This window comes from Hemicordylus capensis, chromosome 2, assembly GCF_027244095.1.
Source record: "Hemicordylus capensis ecotype Gifberg chromosome 2, rHemCap1.1.pri, whole genome shotgun sequence".
NCBI classification, from domain to species: Eukaryota; Metazoa; Chordata; class Lepidosauria; order Squamata; family Cordylidae; genus Hemicordylus; species Hemicordylus capensis.
The window spans coordinates 147,535,520-147,557,783 of record NC_069658.1 but is presented as its reverse complement, the minus strand read 5'-3'; the positions used below and the strand labels follow the sequence as shown (position 1 = coordinate 147,557,783).

Below are 22,264 nucleotides of genomic sequence, written 5' to 3'. Positions count from 1 at the left end.
AGAATCATTTTGTGGGCATAGTAGTTACATGCTATGTAATTCTCTCCAGTCTTATCAAGGCTTGTGGGTTAGACAGAGGAGACAGTTGTACAAAAAGTCAATTGTCAATGGCAATTCTTCTTTTAGGACTACAACATTTGCTCTTTTAGCGACACATATACATCTGGAGGAATGAGATAAACTCATTCAAAAGATTCTCAAAAGATTCTATGCTGTTCTTCAGCCTAACAAACACCCAGAGTGGCTTCTAGGATGTTGGTGCCATTTTAATATGCAATGGACTTACACTCCTTGCACTTCTGAATTTTATACAACCAGGCACCAATTCTTACCTTAATGCTGCAGTCAAAACAGTTTAAAACTGTATCTCTCAGCCAAAGTACAGCGTCTGGCGTCCACATGCCAATTTGAAGAGGAAGGTCAGCCAAGCAGCATTTTGTTGCCTAAAAATGAATAATACAATATACTTACATAGTACTCTGGGAATAATGAACTACCTGTTAGCAAGAATGAGGTCTACTTAACTCCTTGAAACAGTATACCAGAAGCACTTATGAATGATCTTCCTACCTGAGGTGGTATTGCAATGATTTCACGCAGGAACACTGAGGGAATCTCTCTCAGCTCTGCTACTTTTACAGATGCTACTGTACCGGTATCCATAAATTGTACGTCAAGAGCCCGAGTACTATGAACACTTGTTATCTGCAGTGAGGAATGAAGCAGAAATATTGGAATGGCACAGCAGGTTTAAAAATAATAATCAAGCAAAGGTGTTGCCAAGTTTTACAGTTAACTCTGACCAATCACATCAGGAATCATTCTTTAGGCAGTGGACTGGTTCTTCTACTACTAGAAATTCTTTATACTGGGATGCAGCATCCCATGTCTTTATCTGCTGTAGTTCATTTTGTAAACTATTTTATAACTTTGATTGTAGTTGGCTTGCGTTTTTTAGAAGAGAAAAGCAACCTCAAAGCACCTTTAAAGTCAAACAGCATATGGACAATCAGACCAATTGAGAACAAGTAGGGAGGAGCTCTCCTTATGCCTCTGGGTAGACTACAGAAAGGTAAAGTCTTATTTTTAGAGGCTCAGAGCAGTGGCTTAGACTATGCAGCTTCGTGGAAACCCAACCAAGGACTCCCTCTGTTATGAGGAGCAGCCCTGAACCAGGGGCTTTGCATACAACTTTACAGTCAAGAAGGGGGAAAACAAGTCTTTGGGGAACTGAGAGACTATAGAAGTCAATGGCTGAAGTCAAGGTATAGAGATTATGATGATGGCTAGTACATAATCTTCAGCCATCTCTAAAAAAGCAACAACAGCTCACACATTTCACAACTCATTTTCTGTATATTTGGATTCTATTCTTATTCGTTATATTCTACTTTCGTTATATTCTACTTTTCAACAAAAAGAGTTCTCAAAGCAGTGTAAGTAGGAAAAGAAATTGCCACCTAGCAGTTCCTTTAAGCATTTAACTTGCATCAGTTTTTGTGCAGCTAACATACTTTGCTACACTGATAAGAAGAGGAAGATGGCTAGGGGATGTTTAATCTCATGGCCATATCGGGATTCTGCTCCAACAGAAGTTCTCACAACAAAAAATTACGAGGGACTGCAGGTTTAATAGTGGCCGGGGTTAGACAAATACAAAATTGAATCAAATTTACTTATTCACAAAAAGTGGCTTACAGATTAAAAGCAACAAAAAAGCAGAACAGTAGAAAGCTATTAAACAAAAAAGATCATTAACATCACAGCAACACAATAGCAGCCAGTAAAACAATTCAAAGCCAGATTACAACAGTATAAGAAGCCTTCTAAAAGAGGAGGTTCTTAACCACCTGTACAAAGATGTTAATAGCAAGAGAGTTAGTCTGTTTTCCCCAGAAGAGAATTTCACAATGGGGATGTCTTCTAAATATTTTTTATTGTTCAGTTAGCAACAAAAAATGAAGACCGATTGGTTTTTTTGGCTGAAATCTGCTCATATGCAGCTGAAATCAAAGCTTGACATTCCTATGTGTCCCCCGCCCCGCCCCCCAAACAGGCTGCAGCCATGTTGGCGCTGCTGTGACTTTATAGCTGCTGTCTTTCTTCGAAGCCTGACCATTCTGAGTACGGAGAGTGAGGTTTCCTGTAGTAATCTGATCAAAACCAAGCATAATCAAAAGCATCATCAAAGGCAATGAGAGTCAATTCAATGTTTGTCATTGAATCCACTCTCATAAGAACACTTCAGAAACAACAAACCCCAGTGCCCCATGGGCTTGTTGTTTTGGGGGTGGTTGGCACCCTATGTGCACTAACACCCACCCCACTCTGGGCCACCCTGGTACCCCCCAAGTGCAGTTATGGGGCTGCTGAAATGCCCCATTATTCCCTGGGGGGGGAAGCTTAAAGATGCACACACTTCAGAAATTCTTTAAAAACCACCCCTTTCACTAATTTCTTTGAAATCTGGGTGGTAGTAGGCACTCATTGGAGCACTACCACCTGACCCACTCTTCTGATCCTGAAACCCCTTTTCTGCCCCAAAGACATGCCAACTCTTTAAAAGACATGCCATCTTTTTAAAATCATCCCTTTGCCCAATTCACCCATTTGGCCACAATATAGAGGTCCAAATCTCCAAAATTTTCAGGTCTGAATCTGAGGTGATTTGTTTTGTACCCGAATCTGGGCAACTGAGGACGTGGGTGATTTGTTTTGTCTACAGATCACCCGAATCAGCAGATTCGGGTACAAATCTTCATTGCCAGCAAAGAAACTTGCTATCATGCAATCTATAGATGGCAGATTTCCTGAATTTCCTTTTAGTTATTTTCAGCAATCAGTGCAAAATAAGTCCACACAACTCAGTCAGTCCTCCCATACATATCAGAAGACTGCAGGGAGGTTGAGCAGCATTGATGTCAATCACCTCAGCCAACTGGACAGCATTTTTGCTCTGCCAGGGGAACAAGAATCTCTAAGCAGGGTTTTTAAACATACTACTTCACTTAGGAAGAACAACTTAAAGAATACAGTTCTATTAAAAATGTTATATGAGCTTTAGGAGCATTGTAGTAAAATGTCTTTAACTGTGGGGAATGAAAGGTTAATAAAGGAAGAGAGCTTATAAACCAGAGGAGTCTGGGAAGAACTCTGCATCTGTGTGTGAACTGTAACATGGCCAATTATATCAGAAGCTCCTGATATTGAGTATGTTAGTTTGTACAATAAAACATGTTTACTTGCCCTCTAAAGAAATGAGGCCTATTCTACTGTGAAGACTACAGGAACTGGTAGTACAGTTGAAACACTTCAAGAAGGCCCTTGGCTCTAGTCTCCACCAATTACATTTCTGTTAATGGCAGACCTGAGAGCATGTCCTCCAAGGCCGATCTTAGGGCCCAGGCAGATTTCAAAAAAAGGGAATGCAGTTCGTACAGTAACAAGATAAAGTAAATATTCAGATATGTAGCCCACTTAAAGGATATGGACTCTTGTGTTCAACTAACAGGAGAAAAAGGAATTTTGACTCTCTGAATCTTTTTGCAGCACATTTGTTAATGATAACATTTCTTACCTCCACGCGTGCCCATTTTCCTTTACAGTTTAGCAAACAAATCATGCCACAGTAAGGCAGTGACACAGCGTATTCCGTTGCCGGCTGGAATAAAGAATTGAAACCTGAATATTTTTAAATCACAATTGCAAATATTAAAACATGGGACACCTAGGGCATCAAAGTCATTAGAAGAAGCCAGAACAAGTGTATGTCCCCCACTTTCTTTAAAAAAAAAAGAAAAAAGCAGGGAGCAGAATGGAGAGAAGATGGATTTACAAACCAAGAGGACTGGGAAGTTATATCCTCATATTTCTATTCTGAAATGGGTAAAGGAATGTTAAAGTGTCAAACCTATCAGCAAAGAGTTCACATTATACAAGAAATAAGAACTAAAAAAACAATCCAATGTTTTAGGATATAGCTTCTGTGGCACAAAGTATACCTCATTTCTGTTTGCTTGGAAAATCAGTATTTTCTCCATACCCAGATATATATACAAGAGTTATGCTGCTTACTGAAGACAGTATTCTTCTACTTGAGTTACTGAACTGAATATAAGCAAACTGCAGCACTATATTGCTTCCAACACGAAGTACGCATGATGAAGGGTCTACACACAGTTGTTCCTAAATTACATGGCAAGCTCTTTCCCACTGATTTGTCTTCCATCTATCGATCTGTACCAGTTACACCCAAAAGCCTTGTGCAACATTCAAGGTACACAATCTATATGGATTCTTATTTTCCCCCACAATGATCTATGCCAGAGAGGCAAAAATAAAAAGCCAAGAATCAACATTGCTATGACTGTTCCAGAATATATAACTATTATATGTGTAGGGAAGACATTTTTCTGCATGTGTTCTCATTTTACAGAACCAGCTTTGAGCAACAGCTTCGTGCACAGCCACTATAGCCTTATCAAAGTAGCAGTACTAGCTACTGTTTTACTGTGTATGCAATATTTACATGACAATTGTGTCAGGGTTCTAACATTACAATTGGGTATATCAGATAATATCAAATGTTTCTTCTAAGCCCCCCCACCACCACCACCACCACCACACACGGTTAGGCAAAGGGATTTCAGGAACTCAGAACTTTACTGTACTTTGTGTTGCATTCTTGTGAACTCCATGTAGGAAAAGTATAGTTTTATTGCAGAGTGAGGCACTAGCATTTGGCACTGCACATGAAGATGGAGTTCACACACCTTCATATAGGCAGCAAGTCATAGCTGTTTTACCCTAGTCAGCAAGAATGAGTTAAAATATCGGAATTCCTTATTTGTATACATAGAGGTACTTATGCAAGATTCAGACTAGAGCACATTAATCCTGTAAGTACCACATCTAGCTGTTACACATCTGAGAATGTACTGTCAACCAACCAACATTAAAAACAGAGTCACCTTGTGGTAGAAATAATTCTCCAATTTCTGCAAAGCCTCCAAGAGTTTGGTCAGGCCCCTCGACGGCACTTGGCAGTATAAAGTTCCATCTGAACAAACATTGGTTACGACGACGTTTGTATAGAGTGCTCCCACCTATTAAAAACAAAACATGCATTATTTCGAATGCTGAAGGCCTTTGCAACTGAAGTACCCTTGAGCCACCTTATCGAATTTTTATAAGAACATAAGAACATAAGATAATACACTATGTTATCTTACATTATACTAAGATAATGTGATACAAGCAGATGAAGACAGTACCTGAAGATGAAGTTCAAGAGATTTGTCACTAAGCGCCTTCAGGCAAACAGCATTGATGTTTATATCATCTTCCCCTGAAGTATCATATAGGACAACAAGGGGAATTTCACTTTTCTCCAGTATTTCAACAGCAAATATCTTGCCACAGGTTTGTGATTCTACCATCTTCACCAAGACAGGGTCATCACAGAAGGTCTCCAACCCTATACAGAGGCAGTCAAGAAGAGGGTAGAGGTTTTACTTCTCTCTCCTGATGGCCAGCTTTACACATGAGTTTGGGTTGTTGCTGCTTAAGATAAGATTTGTGTATTAGTAGATAGCGGATTCCACTTGCCAGATTTCTTCCTGTACTTGTTTTGTCCATCTAAGTGTATACTGCCACAATGTCACTTCTGAACCTGCTTTTCAAGAAAGCCTTATGGAAAGAAGACTGAGTTGGCAGGGTGCTTTTTAAAGTTCTTGAGCCCTTTCTAAGCCTAACAAGCCAGAATTGCACAAAATAAAGTTTAAACAAATTTGCCAAACATTGGTGCAGGCTGCAAGGTTACACTTCTTTACAGAGAATTTTAGTACATAGTAATAAGATTACCAGAGAGCTTATGCTTACTCAGTGCAGGTATTTGCTTTGCCTTATGTCAGGGAGGCACTTGCAAATAAGTGAACAGCATCGTCTCATCGGACAACTTCAGAATTAAATCTGCCTTTACAATTTCCTATCTCAGACACAGACCCTACAATATGCCTGTCACAGCATTGGGGCCTGCCTTGATGCAGCAACCTTTTGAGGTAGAGCAATGGCTCCAGTTGTAGTTTTTCAACGACTTGTGAATTCAGACGCAACATGAAATCACAGTTAGAACTAACAGCTTCAAATCATAGTTCCAGATCCTGGTTTGTTGGTTCTAAACAAGCTAGGGCTTAAGGGCAGGCTTGGGCTCAAACATTAACTAAACCATGGTTTAGCGAGCTATGGTTTTACATTATGAGGCGAGTCGCATCATGGAGCTGGCAGGGATCAAGGGCAATGTGGTCCCTGGAAGTTCCACGATGCCCCGCGCAAGCTGTGTGTACATAAGTCTGGGGACCAGGGATAGACTGGGACTTCTGTTGGTGTACCGATCGCCCCGCTGCTCAACAGAGTCCCTAACTGAGCTGACAGACTTGGTCTCGGACTTGGTGTTGGCGTCCCCCAGGCTTGTGGTGCTGGGGGAGTTCAATGTTCACTTTGGTACCAATTTGTCCGGGGCGGCTCAGGAGTTCATAGTGGCCATGACAACTATGGGCCTATCTAAAGTGGTCTCAGGGCGGACACACATTGCTGGTCACACGCTTAATTTGGTCTTTCACTCTGATCAGGGTGGTGTTGGGTGGGGAATCCTGTGATTTCCCCATTGTTATGGATGGACCACCATCTGGTTAAGGTTGGACTCACAATCACTTCCCACCTTCACAGGGGTGAGGGACCTATAAGGATGGTCCGCCCGAGAAGGTTATTGGATCCAATAGGATTTCAAGAAGCCTTGGAGAGATTTAGTGTTGGCTCTGCCGGTGATCCTGTTGATGCCCTGGTGGAGAATTGGAATGGCAAACTCAACGGAGCAGTAGACATGACTGCTCCTAAGCGTCTTCTCCAACTCACTTCAAAATTGGCCCCTTGGTATACAGAAGAACTACAGGGGCTGAAGCAGCAAGGTAGACGACAGGAGCGCAAGTGGAGACTCAGATTGAATCCGACAGACTGCAACATAGAGCTCATTTGAAGACCTATGCTCAGGCAATACATGCGGCAAAGAAGCAATTATTTTCTGCCCGTATTGCACACACAAGTTCACGTCTGGCGGAGTTGTTAAGGGTTGCGAGAGGGCTAGTATGTGCCCCTCCTCCCTTGAATCAGAATCTGGAACCATCGATTATCCGCTGTGATGTGTTTAATGAATTCTTTGTGGAAAAAATCTCTTGTATTTGGGCCGACTTAGACTTCATCTCCACAATTACTTCAGTGTCTGATGTGGATGTATCCAGCGACTCCTCTTGTATGATTAGGTTGGATCAGTTCCAGTTTGTGACTCCTGAAGATGTGGACAAGTTGATTGGAACGGTGTGGCCTACCACCTGTTCTCTTAACCCTTGCCTGACATGGCTTATATTATCTGGCAGGGGGTTTGTTGTAGAAGGCCTGGTAGAGATTATAAATGCGTCTCTGAGGGAAGGTAGGATGCCTCGTCTTAAGGAAACAATTATTAGACCGCTTCTGAAGAAGCCTACTGTTGTGAACTACACCTGGTTTCGCACTCTGTACATGCTCAGAGGGAAAGAGGCAAAGTCACATCATACACAAACTGAATTGGTTCTTGGAGATGGTGACCATGTAGGATCTGGGCACGCAAACAGAGATAGAGAGAGACATACTCAGAAAGTTCAATGGGCTTTATTATAAAGAAGTTGCTCATCAGGATAAAATAATCCACATTAAAAACATGTTTCCGATTCAAAGTGTAGTGTAATGTGCCTAACTAACATATGTGTGTGCAATCAGTAATTAAACATATCTAATAATCTAACAAATCCTAAATAAAACATTTAGAGAGAAGCAGAGAAAGAAAAAGGAGGAAGGAGAGGGGGGCTTAGGAAGGGGGTAGCAGTGATTAGTAGGAAGGAGGGAAGAGGGATCCAAGGCTTGTGAAGGCAGCATATTACCAGGATCAGAGGCTTGAGAACGGTGGGGCTTTCAGCTGAAGGAGAGAGGCTGTAGCTGGGAACAGCAACTTGGGAGCAGTGGTCTGGCTTCTGGTGGTCAAGCAGACAGTTTGCTCAGAGCGAGGCAGAGAGTGAAGGTACCACGGCCGGGGAAGTCTTGACTTCTCACTGTGCAGTGGAAGTCATAGACAGTTCATGTCCCTTCTCCCTGGAAAGAGTTCCTGCCTCTAGCCCCGCGGCTTGGGCAGCAAACCCTTGGATTGCTCATGAGCAGATCTTGCTTGTAGGCACAAGACTGCTAGCCCTCTGTCCAGTAAGCCTCATTCTTTATAGTTGTATTTTCTTTTGATCTCTCATAGAGTCTATTCAAATCTCCTCATCTTTTCCTGGGTCCCCAAAAAGGTGACAATGCTGTTACCTTCTGGATAATGTCTTTTAATCATTCAGGATATTAGCCCAGTCCAGGGAATCTCATCTTCTGTTAGCTGCTATCTTGAGGAGGGGACATTGCCCAAAGCATATCTGCATCTCTGAGCTGCAAATGGGCATCTTCTCTTGTCCCAGATTTGCCAGCCTCATCCCATGAGGTGTTAAGGGGTTAGTAAAGTAAGAATTAAAGTCTATAGGTGTTTTCTTTGTGTGCATTTACCTATGTTGAATTTCTATAGAGAGCAACTGAGTAATCCCCTTTGGGCATAGCAGAGCAATCATTGACAAGGGTTAACATAGACTTCTTGCAACAGGAAAGGGGAGATCAGCCTCTGGCCTCTTCCACAGGCATTATCTGATAGTGAGTTACATTTTAGCATATTGATTAGCTCAGGCCTAGCCCTTGTGTTTCTGTGAGTGCCCATTTCACAATACAATGATGGATTGCCTCCTCTTTTACAGAGCAGTACATGAGGAATTCCTGAGATCTGGGTGTCAGTTCACCTTGAGTTCAGGCATTTAATTGAACTCTTATAAAATGGAATCAGACACAGGCCTGGGTTCCATATAATTCTGGGTTGGTGGCTCTGGGTTTAATGTTGGTGTCAGGGGAGTGTCCCCAACACTACCTTGGATCACTCAGAGTTGAGCAACTACAGGCCTGTCTCCAACCTTCCATGGCTGGACAGGGGAATTGAGGGGGTGGTGGCCTCCCAGCTCCAGGCAGTCTTGGAGGAAACTGATTATCTTGACCCATTTCAAACTAGCTTTTGGGCTGGCTATGGGGTGGAGACTGCCTTGGTCGGCCTGATGGATTGATGATCTCCAATTGGGAATTGGCAGAGGGTGTGTGACTCTGTCGGTCCTTTTGGACCTCTCGGTGGCTTTCGATACTATCAACCATAGTATGATCTATAACTGTAAATAAACATGACTGACTTACTGACCATAGTATCCTTCTAGAGTGTCTGAGGGGGTTGGGAGTTGGAGGCACTGCTTTGCTACCTCTCAGGCAGGTTCCAGATGGCGTCCCTTGGAGACTGCTCTTCTTCAAAATCTGAACTTTTGTATGGTGTGCCTCAGGGCTCCATATTGTCTCCAATGTTGTTTATCATCTACATGAAACTGCTGGGAGAGATCATCGGGAGATTTGGTGCAGGGTGCTATCAGTATGCTGATGACACCCAAATCTATTTCTCCATGTCAGCATCATCGGGAGAGGGCATAACCTCCCCAAATGCCTGCCTGGAGTCGGTGATGGGCTGGATGAGGGATAATAAACTGAGACTGAATCCAGATAAGATGGAGGTACTCATTGTGCGGGCTTGGAACTCAAGAGACGATTTTGATCTGTTGTTCTGGATGGGGTCACACTTCCCCAGAAGGAACAGGTATGTAGTCTAGGGGTGCTTCTGGATCCAAGCCTCTCCCTGGTCTCCCAGGTTGAGGCGGTGGCCAGAAGTGCCTTCTATCAGCATACGCCAGCTGTGTCCGTTTCTTGAGATGAATGACCTCAGAACAGTGGTACATCTGCTGGTAACCTCGACTGGATTACTGCAATGCACTCTATGTGGAGCTGCCCTTGTATGTAGTCCGGAAAGAACAGCTGGTCCAGAACGCAGCAGCCAGGTTGGTCTCTGGGTCATCTTGGAGAGGCTATGTAACTCATGTAGTGAAGGAGCTACACTGACTGCTGATATGTTTCCGGGCAAAATACAAGGTGTTAGTTATAAGCTATAAAGCCCTAAACAGCTTGGGCCCTGGATATTTAAGAGAACGTGTTCTTCGTCATGAACCCCACTGCCCACTGAGATCAGCTGGAGAGGTCTGTCTGCATTTGCCACTGGCTCGTCTGGTGGCCACTCAGGGACGGGCCTTCTCTGCTGCTGCCCCGACGCTTTGGAATGCGCTCCCTAGTGAAATAAGAGCCTCCCCATCTCTGACAGCTTTTAAAAAGTCTTTAAAGATGCATCTGTTCACCCAGGCTTTTAACTAATTTTGTTTTAATTGTTTTAATGCCGTTTTAAAATATATATTTTTAAAAAATTTAAATTGTTGTAATGTTTTAAACTTTTTGTTTTTACTAATGTTTTACTTTCTGTTTTTATTTTGTTGTAAACTGCCCAGAGACGTAAGTTTTGGATGGTATAAAAATATGTTAAATAAACAAAATAAATAAATTTCTTACCTGCTAGTCTACATTTTGAAGCCTGGAACGGTAATGAGTAGAACTGCTTGGCTAGTTTGTACACTTTGGAATTTTCAATTATTTCACTGAAACCATGATCAACATAGCACACCTAATAACAAGAGAGAGACAAGAATTAAGAGACACACAGAATGTGTGCTGCTAGGTCTTATTTGGTAGTCACATTAATACAGCTTTCAAACAGTTCATTCTCTTTCTAGCCATAGTCTAACATAATGATTAGGGGAAAAGGAAGCTGCCTTATACCAAATCAGACCACTGGTCTATTTAGCTCACTACTGACTACGCTAACTGGCAGTTGCTTGCCAAGGCTTCAAGCAGGAGTCTCTCCCAGCCCTAGCTGGTGATGCCAGGGAGCGAACCTGAGACCTTCTGCAAACAAGCATGCAGATGCTCTTCCACTGAGCTAGGGCCCTATCCCTAAGGGAGATATCCTGAAGTGCTCACACATGTAGTCTACCATCCAAATGCTAGACATGGCAGAACTTGCTTAGCAAAGGGGACACCATTCATGCTCACTACTAAAAGATAAACTCTCCTCTCTGACATGGGTAACGGGTTTTTAAAGCATCAAAGCTCTATCAGCAAAGTTCACTTTATACAAGAAATAAGCCCCAAAACAAATCCAATCCAATATTTTAGGATAGGGGCATGCAACTCTCCAAAATGAGCATTAACTATTTAATGTGAGAAAAAATGTTAGAACTATTACAATTTTTTAAAAAGGCATTACAAGTAAAATACACCAACTAGACAGAAAACAGGAAACAAAAACATACCATTGAACGCCGGGTGCCAGATTACTGAATCTCTTATTTTGAACTGAAAATTCACTTCGTGCATAGAGGTTTGGTTCCACTTCAGGTTCAAGGCAACCAAATGATTTTAGGTTCATTTCCGATTCACTGAAAGCACCACTAGATTGGATTTAGGCTCAACCTCCCTAACTGTTACTTCCAATTACAGTGTGAAGAAGACTCCCCAAAGGAAATAGAACTGAGTGTTTCACTTTGCCTTGACAGAAGTCATTCCAAAAAAGCCTTGTGCAGACAGAACACTCATATTGTCATTTAATTTTCATCTTGTCTATACTTTTTTTTAAAAAAGTTTATAATTTATATACTATATTTTTTCCAAAAGTTGGAACTTTTGGAAGGAACTACAGAAAGATTACACTTGCCTTTATTCTATTGCCTTCCGTTGAAACAATCTCTGCCCGCAGCCAAGCTTCTTCTTCAGCAGGCACAGCAACAAGCTGCCCAACCTTAGGAGACTGTATCTGCAAAGCTAAGGGGTTCCGACAGTAGCAATCTTTCATCTCGTCTTCCATTAACTCCTGGGCAGCAGAATAGTCTTTGCCCACATACCTATGGATTTAAGGTTGAATTAGGTGAGTGAGTGAGTGTGTGTGTGTGTGTGTGTGTGTGTGTGTGTGTGTGTATATATATATATATATATATATATATATATATATATATATATATAATCTCAACAAAGAGGAAAGCAGTGCAAAAATGCTGAGGCACTTTTTACAAGTAGTGGTTCTCTCATTATTTAGCAGGGGGTGGGTTGGGGGGATGGGACAGGACAACTGTGAACATAGCATAGCATCCCTCTAGGGGCTGTTACTACTACTACTACTACTACTACTACTACAACGAATATTTATATACCACTCTTCAAAAAGTTCTCAAAGCGGTTTACATAGAAAAATACATACATAAACAAGATAGTCCCCTGTCCCCAAAGGGCTCACAATGTAAAAAAGAAACATAAGGCAGACACCAGCAACAGCCACTGGAGGGATGCTGTGCTAGGGTTGGATAGGGCCAGTTGCTCTCCCCCTGCTAAATGTAAGAGAATCACCACATTAAAAGGTGTCTCTCTGCTCAGTTAGCAGGGGCTAACTGACACACTGCTGTGTCACCAAACTTTTTTTTTTTTTTTTTTAAGATCAGCAGCACCTTCAGGGCACGGAAACATTTTCTCATTCATTTTGTTGTTATTTAAAGAACAGTCTTGAGAATGTTGTTGCAAAGCAGTATATAAACATTCTTAGCATAAACCATAATTTTAATCAAGGCAGAAGAAATTGGTTAGTAGTATATGAATAATCATTTGCCTCTTATAAAATCCAAAAGGTACACAAATCCATGCATCAAGACACTTGTACATTCCAAGTTGAGACACTCATCTAGGCTTCTACACTATGTAAGCAGTACACATAAGAAGCTGCCATATGCTGTCAGACCATACTGTAGGTCCATCTCGCTCAGTATAGTCATCACAGAATGACAGCGGCTTCTCCAAGGTTGCAGGCATGAATCTCTCTCAGCCTTATCTTGGAGATGCCAGGGAAGGAACTTGGAACCTAGATGCTCTTCCCAGAGCGGCTCCATCCCCTCAAGGGAATATCTTGCAGTGCTCACACTTCTAGTCTCCCTTTCATATGCAACCAGGGTGGACCCTGCTTAGCTAAGGGGACAAGTCATGCTTGCTACCACAAGACCAGCTCTCACGTGGCACACTGACACCATCTGCAAGCACTGCTACGCAGGAGGATTGAAATAGTTTTCTGGGAAGTTTGTCGCCTATGGGTCCTGCAGGCAAACCGCAGAGCCATTAGGCTATGGAAGCTTGCAATAGCGTGAGCTTTTCCTAGTGCTTGACTTTGCATTGTATGTAGGAGAAATGGGTTCTGCTGCCTTCCCGGGTAAAGCTAGAGTTGAGGAGACTGAGCAACACTGCAATTTCAGGAGTGGTTTGTATTTACTGGATTCCAATGCAACACAAAACCATGGTTTGTTTTACCGCCTGAATCTGAGTCTGACAAGAAGCCATGGTCTATTTGGGGCTGAACACAGTTTAAAACTCATTTGCAAATTGCAGTTTGTGCCAACTGTGGTTTGCTGTTACATCTGAATTCACAAGCCAAAGTTAGAGCTGTTGCTGCCTTAAGAGTCTGCTGACATGCAGATAGAAGAGAACTTGTGATGCAAACTCCTGAAAACATAGGAAGCAAAGAAAGACCAACAATTCTAAACTGTATATCTGGAAGTTCAAACTATGTTAGCACAAAACATGATTTAGCATTACACTGAACCCAGTTATTGCTGCCATGTTACCTAATTCCTTCTGCTACTATGTCTTTTACTTTGCTGCTCAGAAAGCACAGGATTTTAGTGTTCTCATGATGTAAATTCTAATGAGGCAATGGCCATCTTCACTGGACTTTAGGATGGGGCTGCACGGCATAAGCTATGAGACCCAGCAGATCCTACCACCAGAATTTTGATCTCCTACCTCAATTACATTCTGCTTTTTCTACTTATATTCTTAACACTAAATTCTTAATACAGACAGCAATAATCCAAGGCTAGGGCATCTAGCAAGCTCAGTCTGGTTGCTAAATGCAAACAAGACCCATCTCACAAGCAACGTGTAATACAGGAGGACCTCAATATCTGCGGATTCGCATATCTGCAGCTGGGTAAAAGACCCCCAACCTCAGCATACATGGGGGGGAGCCACGTCGACCTTGCATATCTGCGGTCAGGGGTGGCCGCAAATGACCATGGAGATCATTTCTGGCCACCATTTTGTGTTTTGGGGCCTCAAAATGGCTCTGGTTTTTTGTTTTTTTTAGAAAATGGCAATTTCCGGCCAATTTGGAGGCATTCGAGGGCACAAAGCGACTCAGGAGGAGCAGCTATGATGGTAGGCAGCTTCCCTCCCCCCCACAAATCTGATGATTTTTAGATGTTTTCCCTTGACCGGGAACCCAACCCCCAATTCCCCATTGCCCCAATACCTCGATATTCGCAGTTTCCATATCCATGGTTGTACCGTGGAACAATATCAAGGTCCTCCGGTATAGCACAGGGGTCTCTATTGAGAGACAGAATTCCTACTGGTGATGTCTGAACTATATTTTGGATAATGGGCATAATGCAGGGCAGGGAGGTCCCAGATTCAAAAATGGAGTGCATATTCTGACTTCTACAGACATAGTAATCATGGAGCCCTTATTTTGCTCCCAAGTAACACCATGACATTTAGGAGCTGATCAACCATCTACAGAGAGGCACTCTTAGCTTTATGTTCCATTATTTGCTAAATAGTCTCTTAAACCCCCAACAAGTTCACATCAAACAATAGAGGAATGCTAGAGAGAACCACAGATTGTAAACTTACCTGACAACAACTTCATTGGTAGTGTTCAATTCTACCACCAACACAGATGGGGAAGTTTCTGCTGGGATAATTAAAGGAGGCACTGCTATATTCTCCGTAAATTCCTCCTGGGACTCCTGCAACATCACAGTGGGCTGTTGCTCTTTAGGTCTCTTTAGGTCTCTGCTGGTCTCTTCATGTATGTGGATTTTCCCAGGAACAGGGATAATTAAAGGAGGCACTGCTATATTCTCCGTAAATTCCTCCTGGGACTCCTGCAACATCACAGTGGGCTGTTGCTCTTTAGGTCTCTTTAGGTCTCTGCTGGTCTCTTCATGTATGTGGATTTTCCCAGGAACATTCTGGTTCTCATCAGTGGATTTTGCATAGAGGATTGCCTTTTTGGGGTTGCCAGATATGTAGTCCACTGTGCATATATCAGACAGCAAGTCAAGTTTGTTCAGAACTTCATGAGGAAACACTGCTTTGTAGGTGTCTTCATATACCTTTGGGAGTGCATTAGCCCAAAGGCCGCTGGAATATTTTAACAAGATAGTAGCAATCTGCTGCTTGAGGTCCCCATGGAGTGCAGGAGCTTGGGTCTCTACAGTCCCTTTTATTAATGGGGACCGAGGCTTTCCCTCCTGGCTTGAGACACCCTTTATCGAATGATTAGTTTTTGTAGCTGGATAAATAAGTACATCCCTAATGCCACCAGACTGCATCTTCTCTGCCTTTGAGAGTAGAAGAGGAATTAAAACAACTCAAGTTACTTGACTTGCACACTGTGAACACCAATCATTTTAGGCACTTTGAAGCTGGTTCTCAGATGCACCTGTGAATGGGCTATTTCCCCATCAACCTTTCCTTCCTAGCTACCTCAAATCTCTAATGCACACTGCTCCCCAATACAACTTTAAATTCTGTAGACAAAGTATGCAAATTACTGCAAGTGTGCCTATTTGAACATTGTTTCAAAAATATAGTTTCCTTTCCCCAGTTATATAATTCTGGATTTAGTGCACATTTAGACTTCCGGAATAAGCAAAGGCTGGATACCTCAGATTAATCAGGCCGGAATAATCTCACCTTGTGAGAACAGACTGCCCAGGGGCATAGCAAGGTTGGAGTGGGCCCAGAGACAAGATTTTTAAATGCTGCCCCTGCTCACGGAAGCTCAGCTGATGAAGTAAAGCAGGCATTATTTTTTAAAAGGTTTGGTAAACTGTGGATGATGCAAGTCATTTAATGGTACTAGAGAAAGACATGCTGTTCTGGTAACTCCAGGTCTTAACACTCACAGTTACATCAATTTCAGAGGATGAATACAACTGAAGGAAGCCCGGGCGGGTGCACAGCTTGGGGAGTCAGTCATGTGACTTGCCTCAAGGGGGCCCCAAGGCATTGGGCCCCCAGACAACTGTCTCCCCTTGCCCTATTAAAGTTACGCCCGAGAGACTGTTCCCTACCCCCAAAAGTGCGGGGGAGCACCATTCAGGTAGTTCAGAGAAGACAATATTAGCAAGAAAGAAGAAATGCTATCTTGATCAACTTAGCTGACAGCTTTTCAAACAGGTGTATGTTTGTGTACCAGTGAGAAGGGGTAGGTGGGTGGGAACAAAATCTATAGCCTTAAGCATATCCAGAAGCAGTCTGAGGTAAGTCATCTATGTGTTTAAGACCCTCTCACTGAGTATTTATGCCTGTGGATATATGAGCAAAGCATACATTTACCAGGATACTACCAATGCCAGTAGCTAGATTAGCATGCAAACACATTAGATGCCCAACATTTATTTGGACTGTAACAAGTTAGAGCTCCCACCTTTGCCATAGAAGGCTTAAATATGAATTTCTAATTAGCAATTAAAAACTGAGGAGAATCTCTCTACCATCGATTATCATCGCATGCAAAATGAACAGTTTGAAAGTGTCTTACTATACATTCCAGCTTAGTGCTTATTACTCCCAGGAGTAACATTTGACAAAATACTCATAAGTTGGGGTCGATTATTTAAAACAGATGCAAGTCAGTGTTTCCATTTTAAAGTTTATTACACGAGTACACATGCATATTACATGATTGCTATAACAGTTGATAGCTAGCTGCACACTAATGTAATAGAGCCTCTATATTAGGGTTTCTTAACCTTGGATCCCCAGATATTGGACTACAACTTCCATCATTCCCAGCCACAAAGGCCATGGCTGGGGATGATGGGAGTTTAGTCCAATATCATCTGGTGACCCAAGGTTAAGAAACCCTGCTCTGTATAATCCAGAGCACAATCCCAAACCTTCGGTCTTGCAACCCACAGGCCTTTGTACTACAGAATCAAATTTGCAGAGACACAAGAGTGTTCCTTTTGGCTCCACATACATGCATGGATACCAACCAAGATCATTTACTTGAGATGCAAGCCTACAGTCCTATGCACTCATTGGCATTAAGCCCCACTGAACAAATTCGGTCTTACTTCTGAGTAAGCAGACATATATTATTAGGCTTTAACAAGCGTTAGAAACTTTCCAGAAGTATGAGTAGGAAGTTACTGGGTACAGTTCATGAGATGGAAAATCAATGACCGTGCTGTTATGGCCATAAGTTTTCAGAATTTGAAAACTAAACACACTTGCAGATTTCAAGGACTTGGAGGACTTAAAATGGGAGGATAAGGTCATCCCCACGGGCACAGCAAATGGTGCTAGTGAAGTGCATGGCATCTCTTTAATTCTAGTGCCTACGATGATTTATCACTAGGTCTATCAGTAAACCCACAACAATATTCTACATGACAACTGTGCCATTTATAGCATTTACATTTTAAAGAGACATTGTACCCCATGGTTCTCCAAGGCCTTTTTCCTATGTAATAGTCAGGATTACATTGAGATGGTTTGCATTAAATTAAATTCCTTTTAATCTAGTTTAAGACATTTCTTAGAAATGAAATATTGAAAGTATTTTATTCAAGTCAAGAAGTTGGATTTTTAACAAATAATTTTTTTAAAATCACCTACCACACAGATGTGAGGCCAGTGTTCAAGTTGTGGCAGCAAGGTTGAATTCAAGTCCTCTTCATATGCCTCTCTGTACAGGTGTGGTATTTTTGATAACCATATTCCAGTATTGAACCTATTCAGAATATCTTTAATTCTCTTCTGAATCTCATTTATTTGGATATTTGAAGGACAAGCAGGGGTAGGTTGCATTACTACTTGTCTCATGTCTCTTACGTTTTCTGCAAAGCAAACACACATTCTTGAAGAGAGCATTTCCTTCTAAAAGAAAAATCTTGTTTATAAAATAAGTTTACCTCCTGCCAACTGGACAAAGAGGTACATTTTAAATCAGCAACTCTTTATCTTTAGCTGAAGGAGAGAAACTACCCCTATTCCAGCCCAGCATAGCATCTCTCCCTGTGGCTGTTTACTGATCTCCCTTGCATTTTGTTTTTAAGACTGTGAGTGAACCCTTTGAGGACAAGCAACCATTTTCTTTTGCTGTGTAAAATCCTCTGAGAATTTTTGTTGTTGCTGAAAAGCAGTATCTAAATAAGAAAGATCAACTCTCTCTCTCATCCAGGAGTAGGCAGCTTGTAGCTCCCACCCCCTTTTAGGGATGTGCACAGAACCAGTTCGGAAGGCGGAGGGAAGGGTTGCTTTAAATGACAGGGAAGGCACTGCTTACTTATCAGCCTGGGCCCTGCCGCTTTCCCCCTGCCTGTGCTCTCTCAACAAGCGTGGGCGCAGGGCTGCAACATTCCTCCTTGCAGCCCCGTTCAGCATCGCCACACAAGTGGCCGACACGGGCACCCACGCTTTTTGGGAAAGCGCCAGCGGGGGAAAGCAGTGGAGCAGGGATGGACAGGTAAGAGGTACCCTCCCTGCCCCTTAAAGTAACCTCCCTGCCCTTCCAGGAGTGCACAGAACTGGTTCCGTGCACATCCCTAACCCCCTTTATCCATTTTTGGTAGTCTGTGGTATCTTAATGAAATTCTTCCAGGCCAGTAATTCCAGCTTTCTCCTTCCCACCCAAAGATAACTAAAAAGCCCATATACTCAGAGGGCAAAAACACTGTTTAGCTGTTCACTTGTTAACATATTCCTATAGAACACAGGAATGCCATTGTTTTTCAGATGTCAAACTGAAGATGGTCAAGAACAAAAGGGATGTGAACAGTACATTGTCAGTGTAACATAAAAGGATCTACCAATGCACTGGCAACAGTCACCTTGGCAACTGCCTTATCCCACCCTGGCAAAGGTTCCTTCCCTAGCCTTTGACTAGAGTGAATGAAGTGGCAATGTGAAGAGTATCACCCTGGTTTTGAATGTGAGCTAATGTCAGAAGCAGACACACAAAGCTGAGCAAGGAACTCAGCACAAGAATGTATAGCTGTCATCTTAGAGAGATGACTTATTTCTGAGAGCACAAGCAGGGATTCCAGACTAAGAATAAGGGGTGGGAAAGTTAAATTGTACTCCCTCTCTCTGTTGCTCTGCAAGCCCTCCTAGTCACAGTTCACACAGAGCAAATACCTTCAATCCTAATATTTTGAAACTCCTAACCTAAATTACAAGGGAATAAAATAAGAATTTGAAGAGTTAGGAATCATGGATCATCTTATTCTAAAATACTAGACTGAGTCCTGTCAAAGAAAAGGACAGAGCAAGCATTTGGTAGCTGCAATAATTTAAGGTCATTCAGTTCAATTATAGATGCAATGGTTCCACTACAGCCAGTTAAAAACCTGTTAAACATGTGCTCAACACATTTTACAGGCTGATCCTATTCATGTTTACTCAGAAGGAAGCACCAGAGTTGAGAGGAGCTTACTCCCAGGTAAACATGTGTAGCATTATAGAAGAATACAATGAAAAAGCAAAGCCTGCTCAGGAAATGGAAAAACTTCCAAATAGAACAGATTACCCTCTATCCTCCTCACTTTTGAACAGAGACTTCCATTCAGTTAAAAAATAATAATGAAAAAATGTTCAAATCCTATGGAAATAATGAACTTGGTTGACAATCCACACAAGTTAGCTCTGCATCTCCCTGCCAAATTTATGGCTTTTCTCACTAAGCATCAAGAGCAAGATGGAACTGGTATATCATCTCATTTTATTATGCAGGTTGGTAGAAGAAATGAATCCATCTTCTCCAATTTGAATTGGTGAAGCTGGTGCTCAAATGAAGGATCTTGCATGTCAAGATTTGATCTCATCATCATGAGGGCCAATTAAAACACACACACACAAAATTTTGGTGGGCCTGACTATAGAACTGGCTAGAAAGTGTGGCTGCTAGGCATAGTCACTACTTATAAATACCATACCATTCAAGTCCCCAGACAGGTTTCTTGATAAATGAACTTGAAGATCTTTCTGAAACCGAGGTGGAAGCGGTGCTCTTTTCTCAGGCCTAAAAAATTAAAAATAAATAAATCCTAAAGCAGACTCCTATAATTTCAACTTAATTTTTAAGAAAAGAAAAATCCAGCTAGTATGCTCAAGGCACTACAGTCTGTCCATACATCTCATATCTGAAGATGAAGATTCTCACCAGACATCCTATTATAAGAGAGAACCATTTATGTTCACAAGAAATGGTCATGGTGGACATCAAATCCATATGGATCATACAAGGAGGCTCATAGCCACCCTTCCTTTTGCTTGCATAATCCACAGATTTGGCAGAAATTTTACAAACGAAAAAAAGTTACTCTAGAACAGGTCCCAGTGCACATAAACTAAGTCAAGAAGTCATAAACTTGGAAATTCAAGTTGACATGTTTATACTTTTGTACCTAGCTGCCAGATTGTTTTCTTCAGGTTGTCTTCTGGCAGCAAAATTAATGCAGAACAGTGGACAGAATCTAGCAAAGTCCTGATAGTTTCAACTACTTTATTAAGTACATCCTTAACTATCTCCCAATGTATTCAACAAATTCCAAGTATTGGGCCATAGAATATTTTTCTATCTGCTGGAGTTTCCATTTCATAAGTATCTTACCATTTTTACTGTCATATGAGGCAGACACAACAAACAATTTCTAATTCAGTGATCTTGAGAGAAGTAGTCCTCCTTTCACAACAAAAACACAACTCACCACTAGATGGCTCTATTTTACACAATAGGGGATTTGGGATTTTTGTTGAATTTTTTTGTTGGGATTGTGTTGTGATTTTTTTGCAGTAAACATAAGGAGATATTCAAGTGTGAGACTCTCCAATTCAGTTCTAACTTCCCAGTACACATTCTATCCATTTAGGCTTGAACTGAGACATGGTTTATTCTTCTATCAGATGGAAAGTTAGTTTAGCAAAGCTAGGCAGACTGTACTATTGCTATTAACTACTGTCGTGAATCATTGTGCTTATCATATACTATTAAACTTGATATACAATTGTAGCAGCCAGTGTCCAGTTCAAATGTCATGTAGAACCGAGAGTAAACCCTATACAACCCTTCTTATTCTATGTGAACCGCTTTGAGAACTTTTGTTGAAAAGCAATATATAAGTAGCAGTAGTAAATTGTGGTCATCTTTGGGCTCAGGCACACAGACTCCTCCCCCTCCTCCTAAGGAAGGAATTTCCCTTCTGATTCTGGTTTAAAACCAAGCTGTGATGTCTGAATCTTGGTTTGTTCTAGACCAGGCATCCCCAAACTGCGGCCCTCCAGATGCTGCTGAACTACAACTCCCAGCATACCCAGCCACAAAAAATTGTGTCTAGGGATGCTGGGAGTTGTAGTTCAGCAACATCTGGAGGGCCGCAGTTTGGGGATGCCTGTTCTAGACTCTAGTCAGAAAGTTTGAACACAAGTCAGGGTATTTATAATGTTTTAGATTACAGGTAGGGGATATCATTTCTGAATACATACATTAAAAAATCCCTGCAAATGGAAAAGCTAGCACAGAAGGAAGGGGGCTAGTGTATAACCTTTGGTCCTGATGTACTGAAGACTCTCTCACTGTGTGTATGCGCGGGTAGATATTTACACACATACTTTGTCTCATATGTAAATATGAGAGACTACCCACCCACCCCCACAATTTAAATGGAACACTCCACTCCATCCCACTTCCCATTCTGCCACCTTTAACTGGGAAAAGATAAGAGAATCAGTCTAGCAGCTGCTCCTTAATATTTAGTATAATGACAGCAGGAACACTTACAACTTTCAGTTACTTTTGTTCTCATCTATATTCAGTGAATCTAGAGACACATCTGGTTCACCTTTCCTCCCAACATAGGGTTCTTCTTGTTGGAGCTAGGACCCTGGCAGCATCAGCTCTCAGCTGCAATGCCTCAGTGACCACTGCTGGGGTGGGGTAAGGGTGGTTAGGGTCATGGATAAAAGTAATGGACTCCTCCCCTCTTTGTTCTTCCAGTGATAGGGTTTTCTCCATTTTGTCTCTCCAGATATGACTGTTTTGGTCTCTCTGAAATTAAGCTGCAGGCTCTTTCACACTTGT

At 42.0% G+C, this 22,264-nt stretch overlaps 1 protein-coding gene across 4 annotated transcripts in view; it reads right to left on the bottom strand.

Moving 5' to 3' along the window:
• TDRD7 (tudor domain containing 7) overlaps positions 1-22,264 on the bottom strand; it is a 97,693-nt gene that overhangs the window by 20,518 nt on the left and 54,911 nt on the right. For all 4 annotated transcript variants that reach the window (XM_053296846.1, XM_053296848.1, XM_053296847.1 and 1 more), the window contains exons 5-14: positions 20,121-20,206; positions 17,803-18,023; positions 14,803-15,515; positions 11,789-11,975; positions 10,588-10,699; positions 5,274-5,476; positions 4,971-5,105; positions 3,578-3,661; positions 571-705; positions 333-443 (exon numbers count right to left, since the gene is read on the bottom strand). In XM_053296846.1, coding sequence (XP_053152821.1) covers positions 333-443; positions 571-705; positions 3,578-3,661; positions 4,971-5,105; positions 5,274-5,476; positions 10,588-10,699; positions 11,789-11,975; positions 14,803-15,515; positions 17,803-18,023; positions 20,121-20,206 — 1,987 coding nt within the window. The remainder of the gene's footprint in view (positions 1-332; positions 444-570; positions 706-3,577; positions 3,662-4,970; positions 5,106-5,273; positions 5,477-10,587; positions 10,700-11,788; positions 11,976-14,802; positions 15,516-17,802; positions 18,024-20,120; positions 20,207-22,264) is intronic.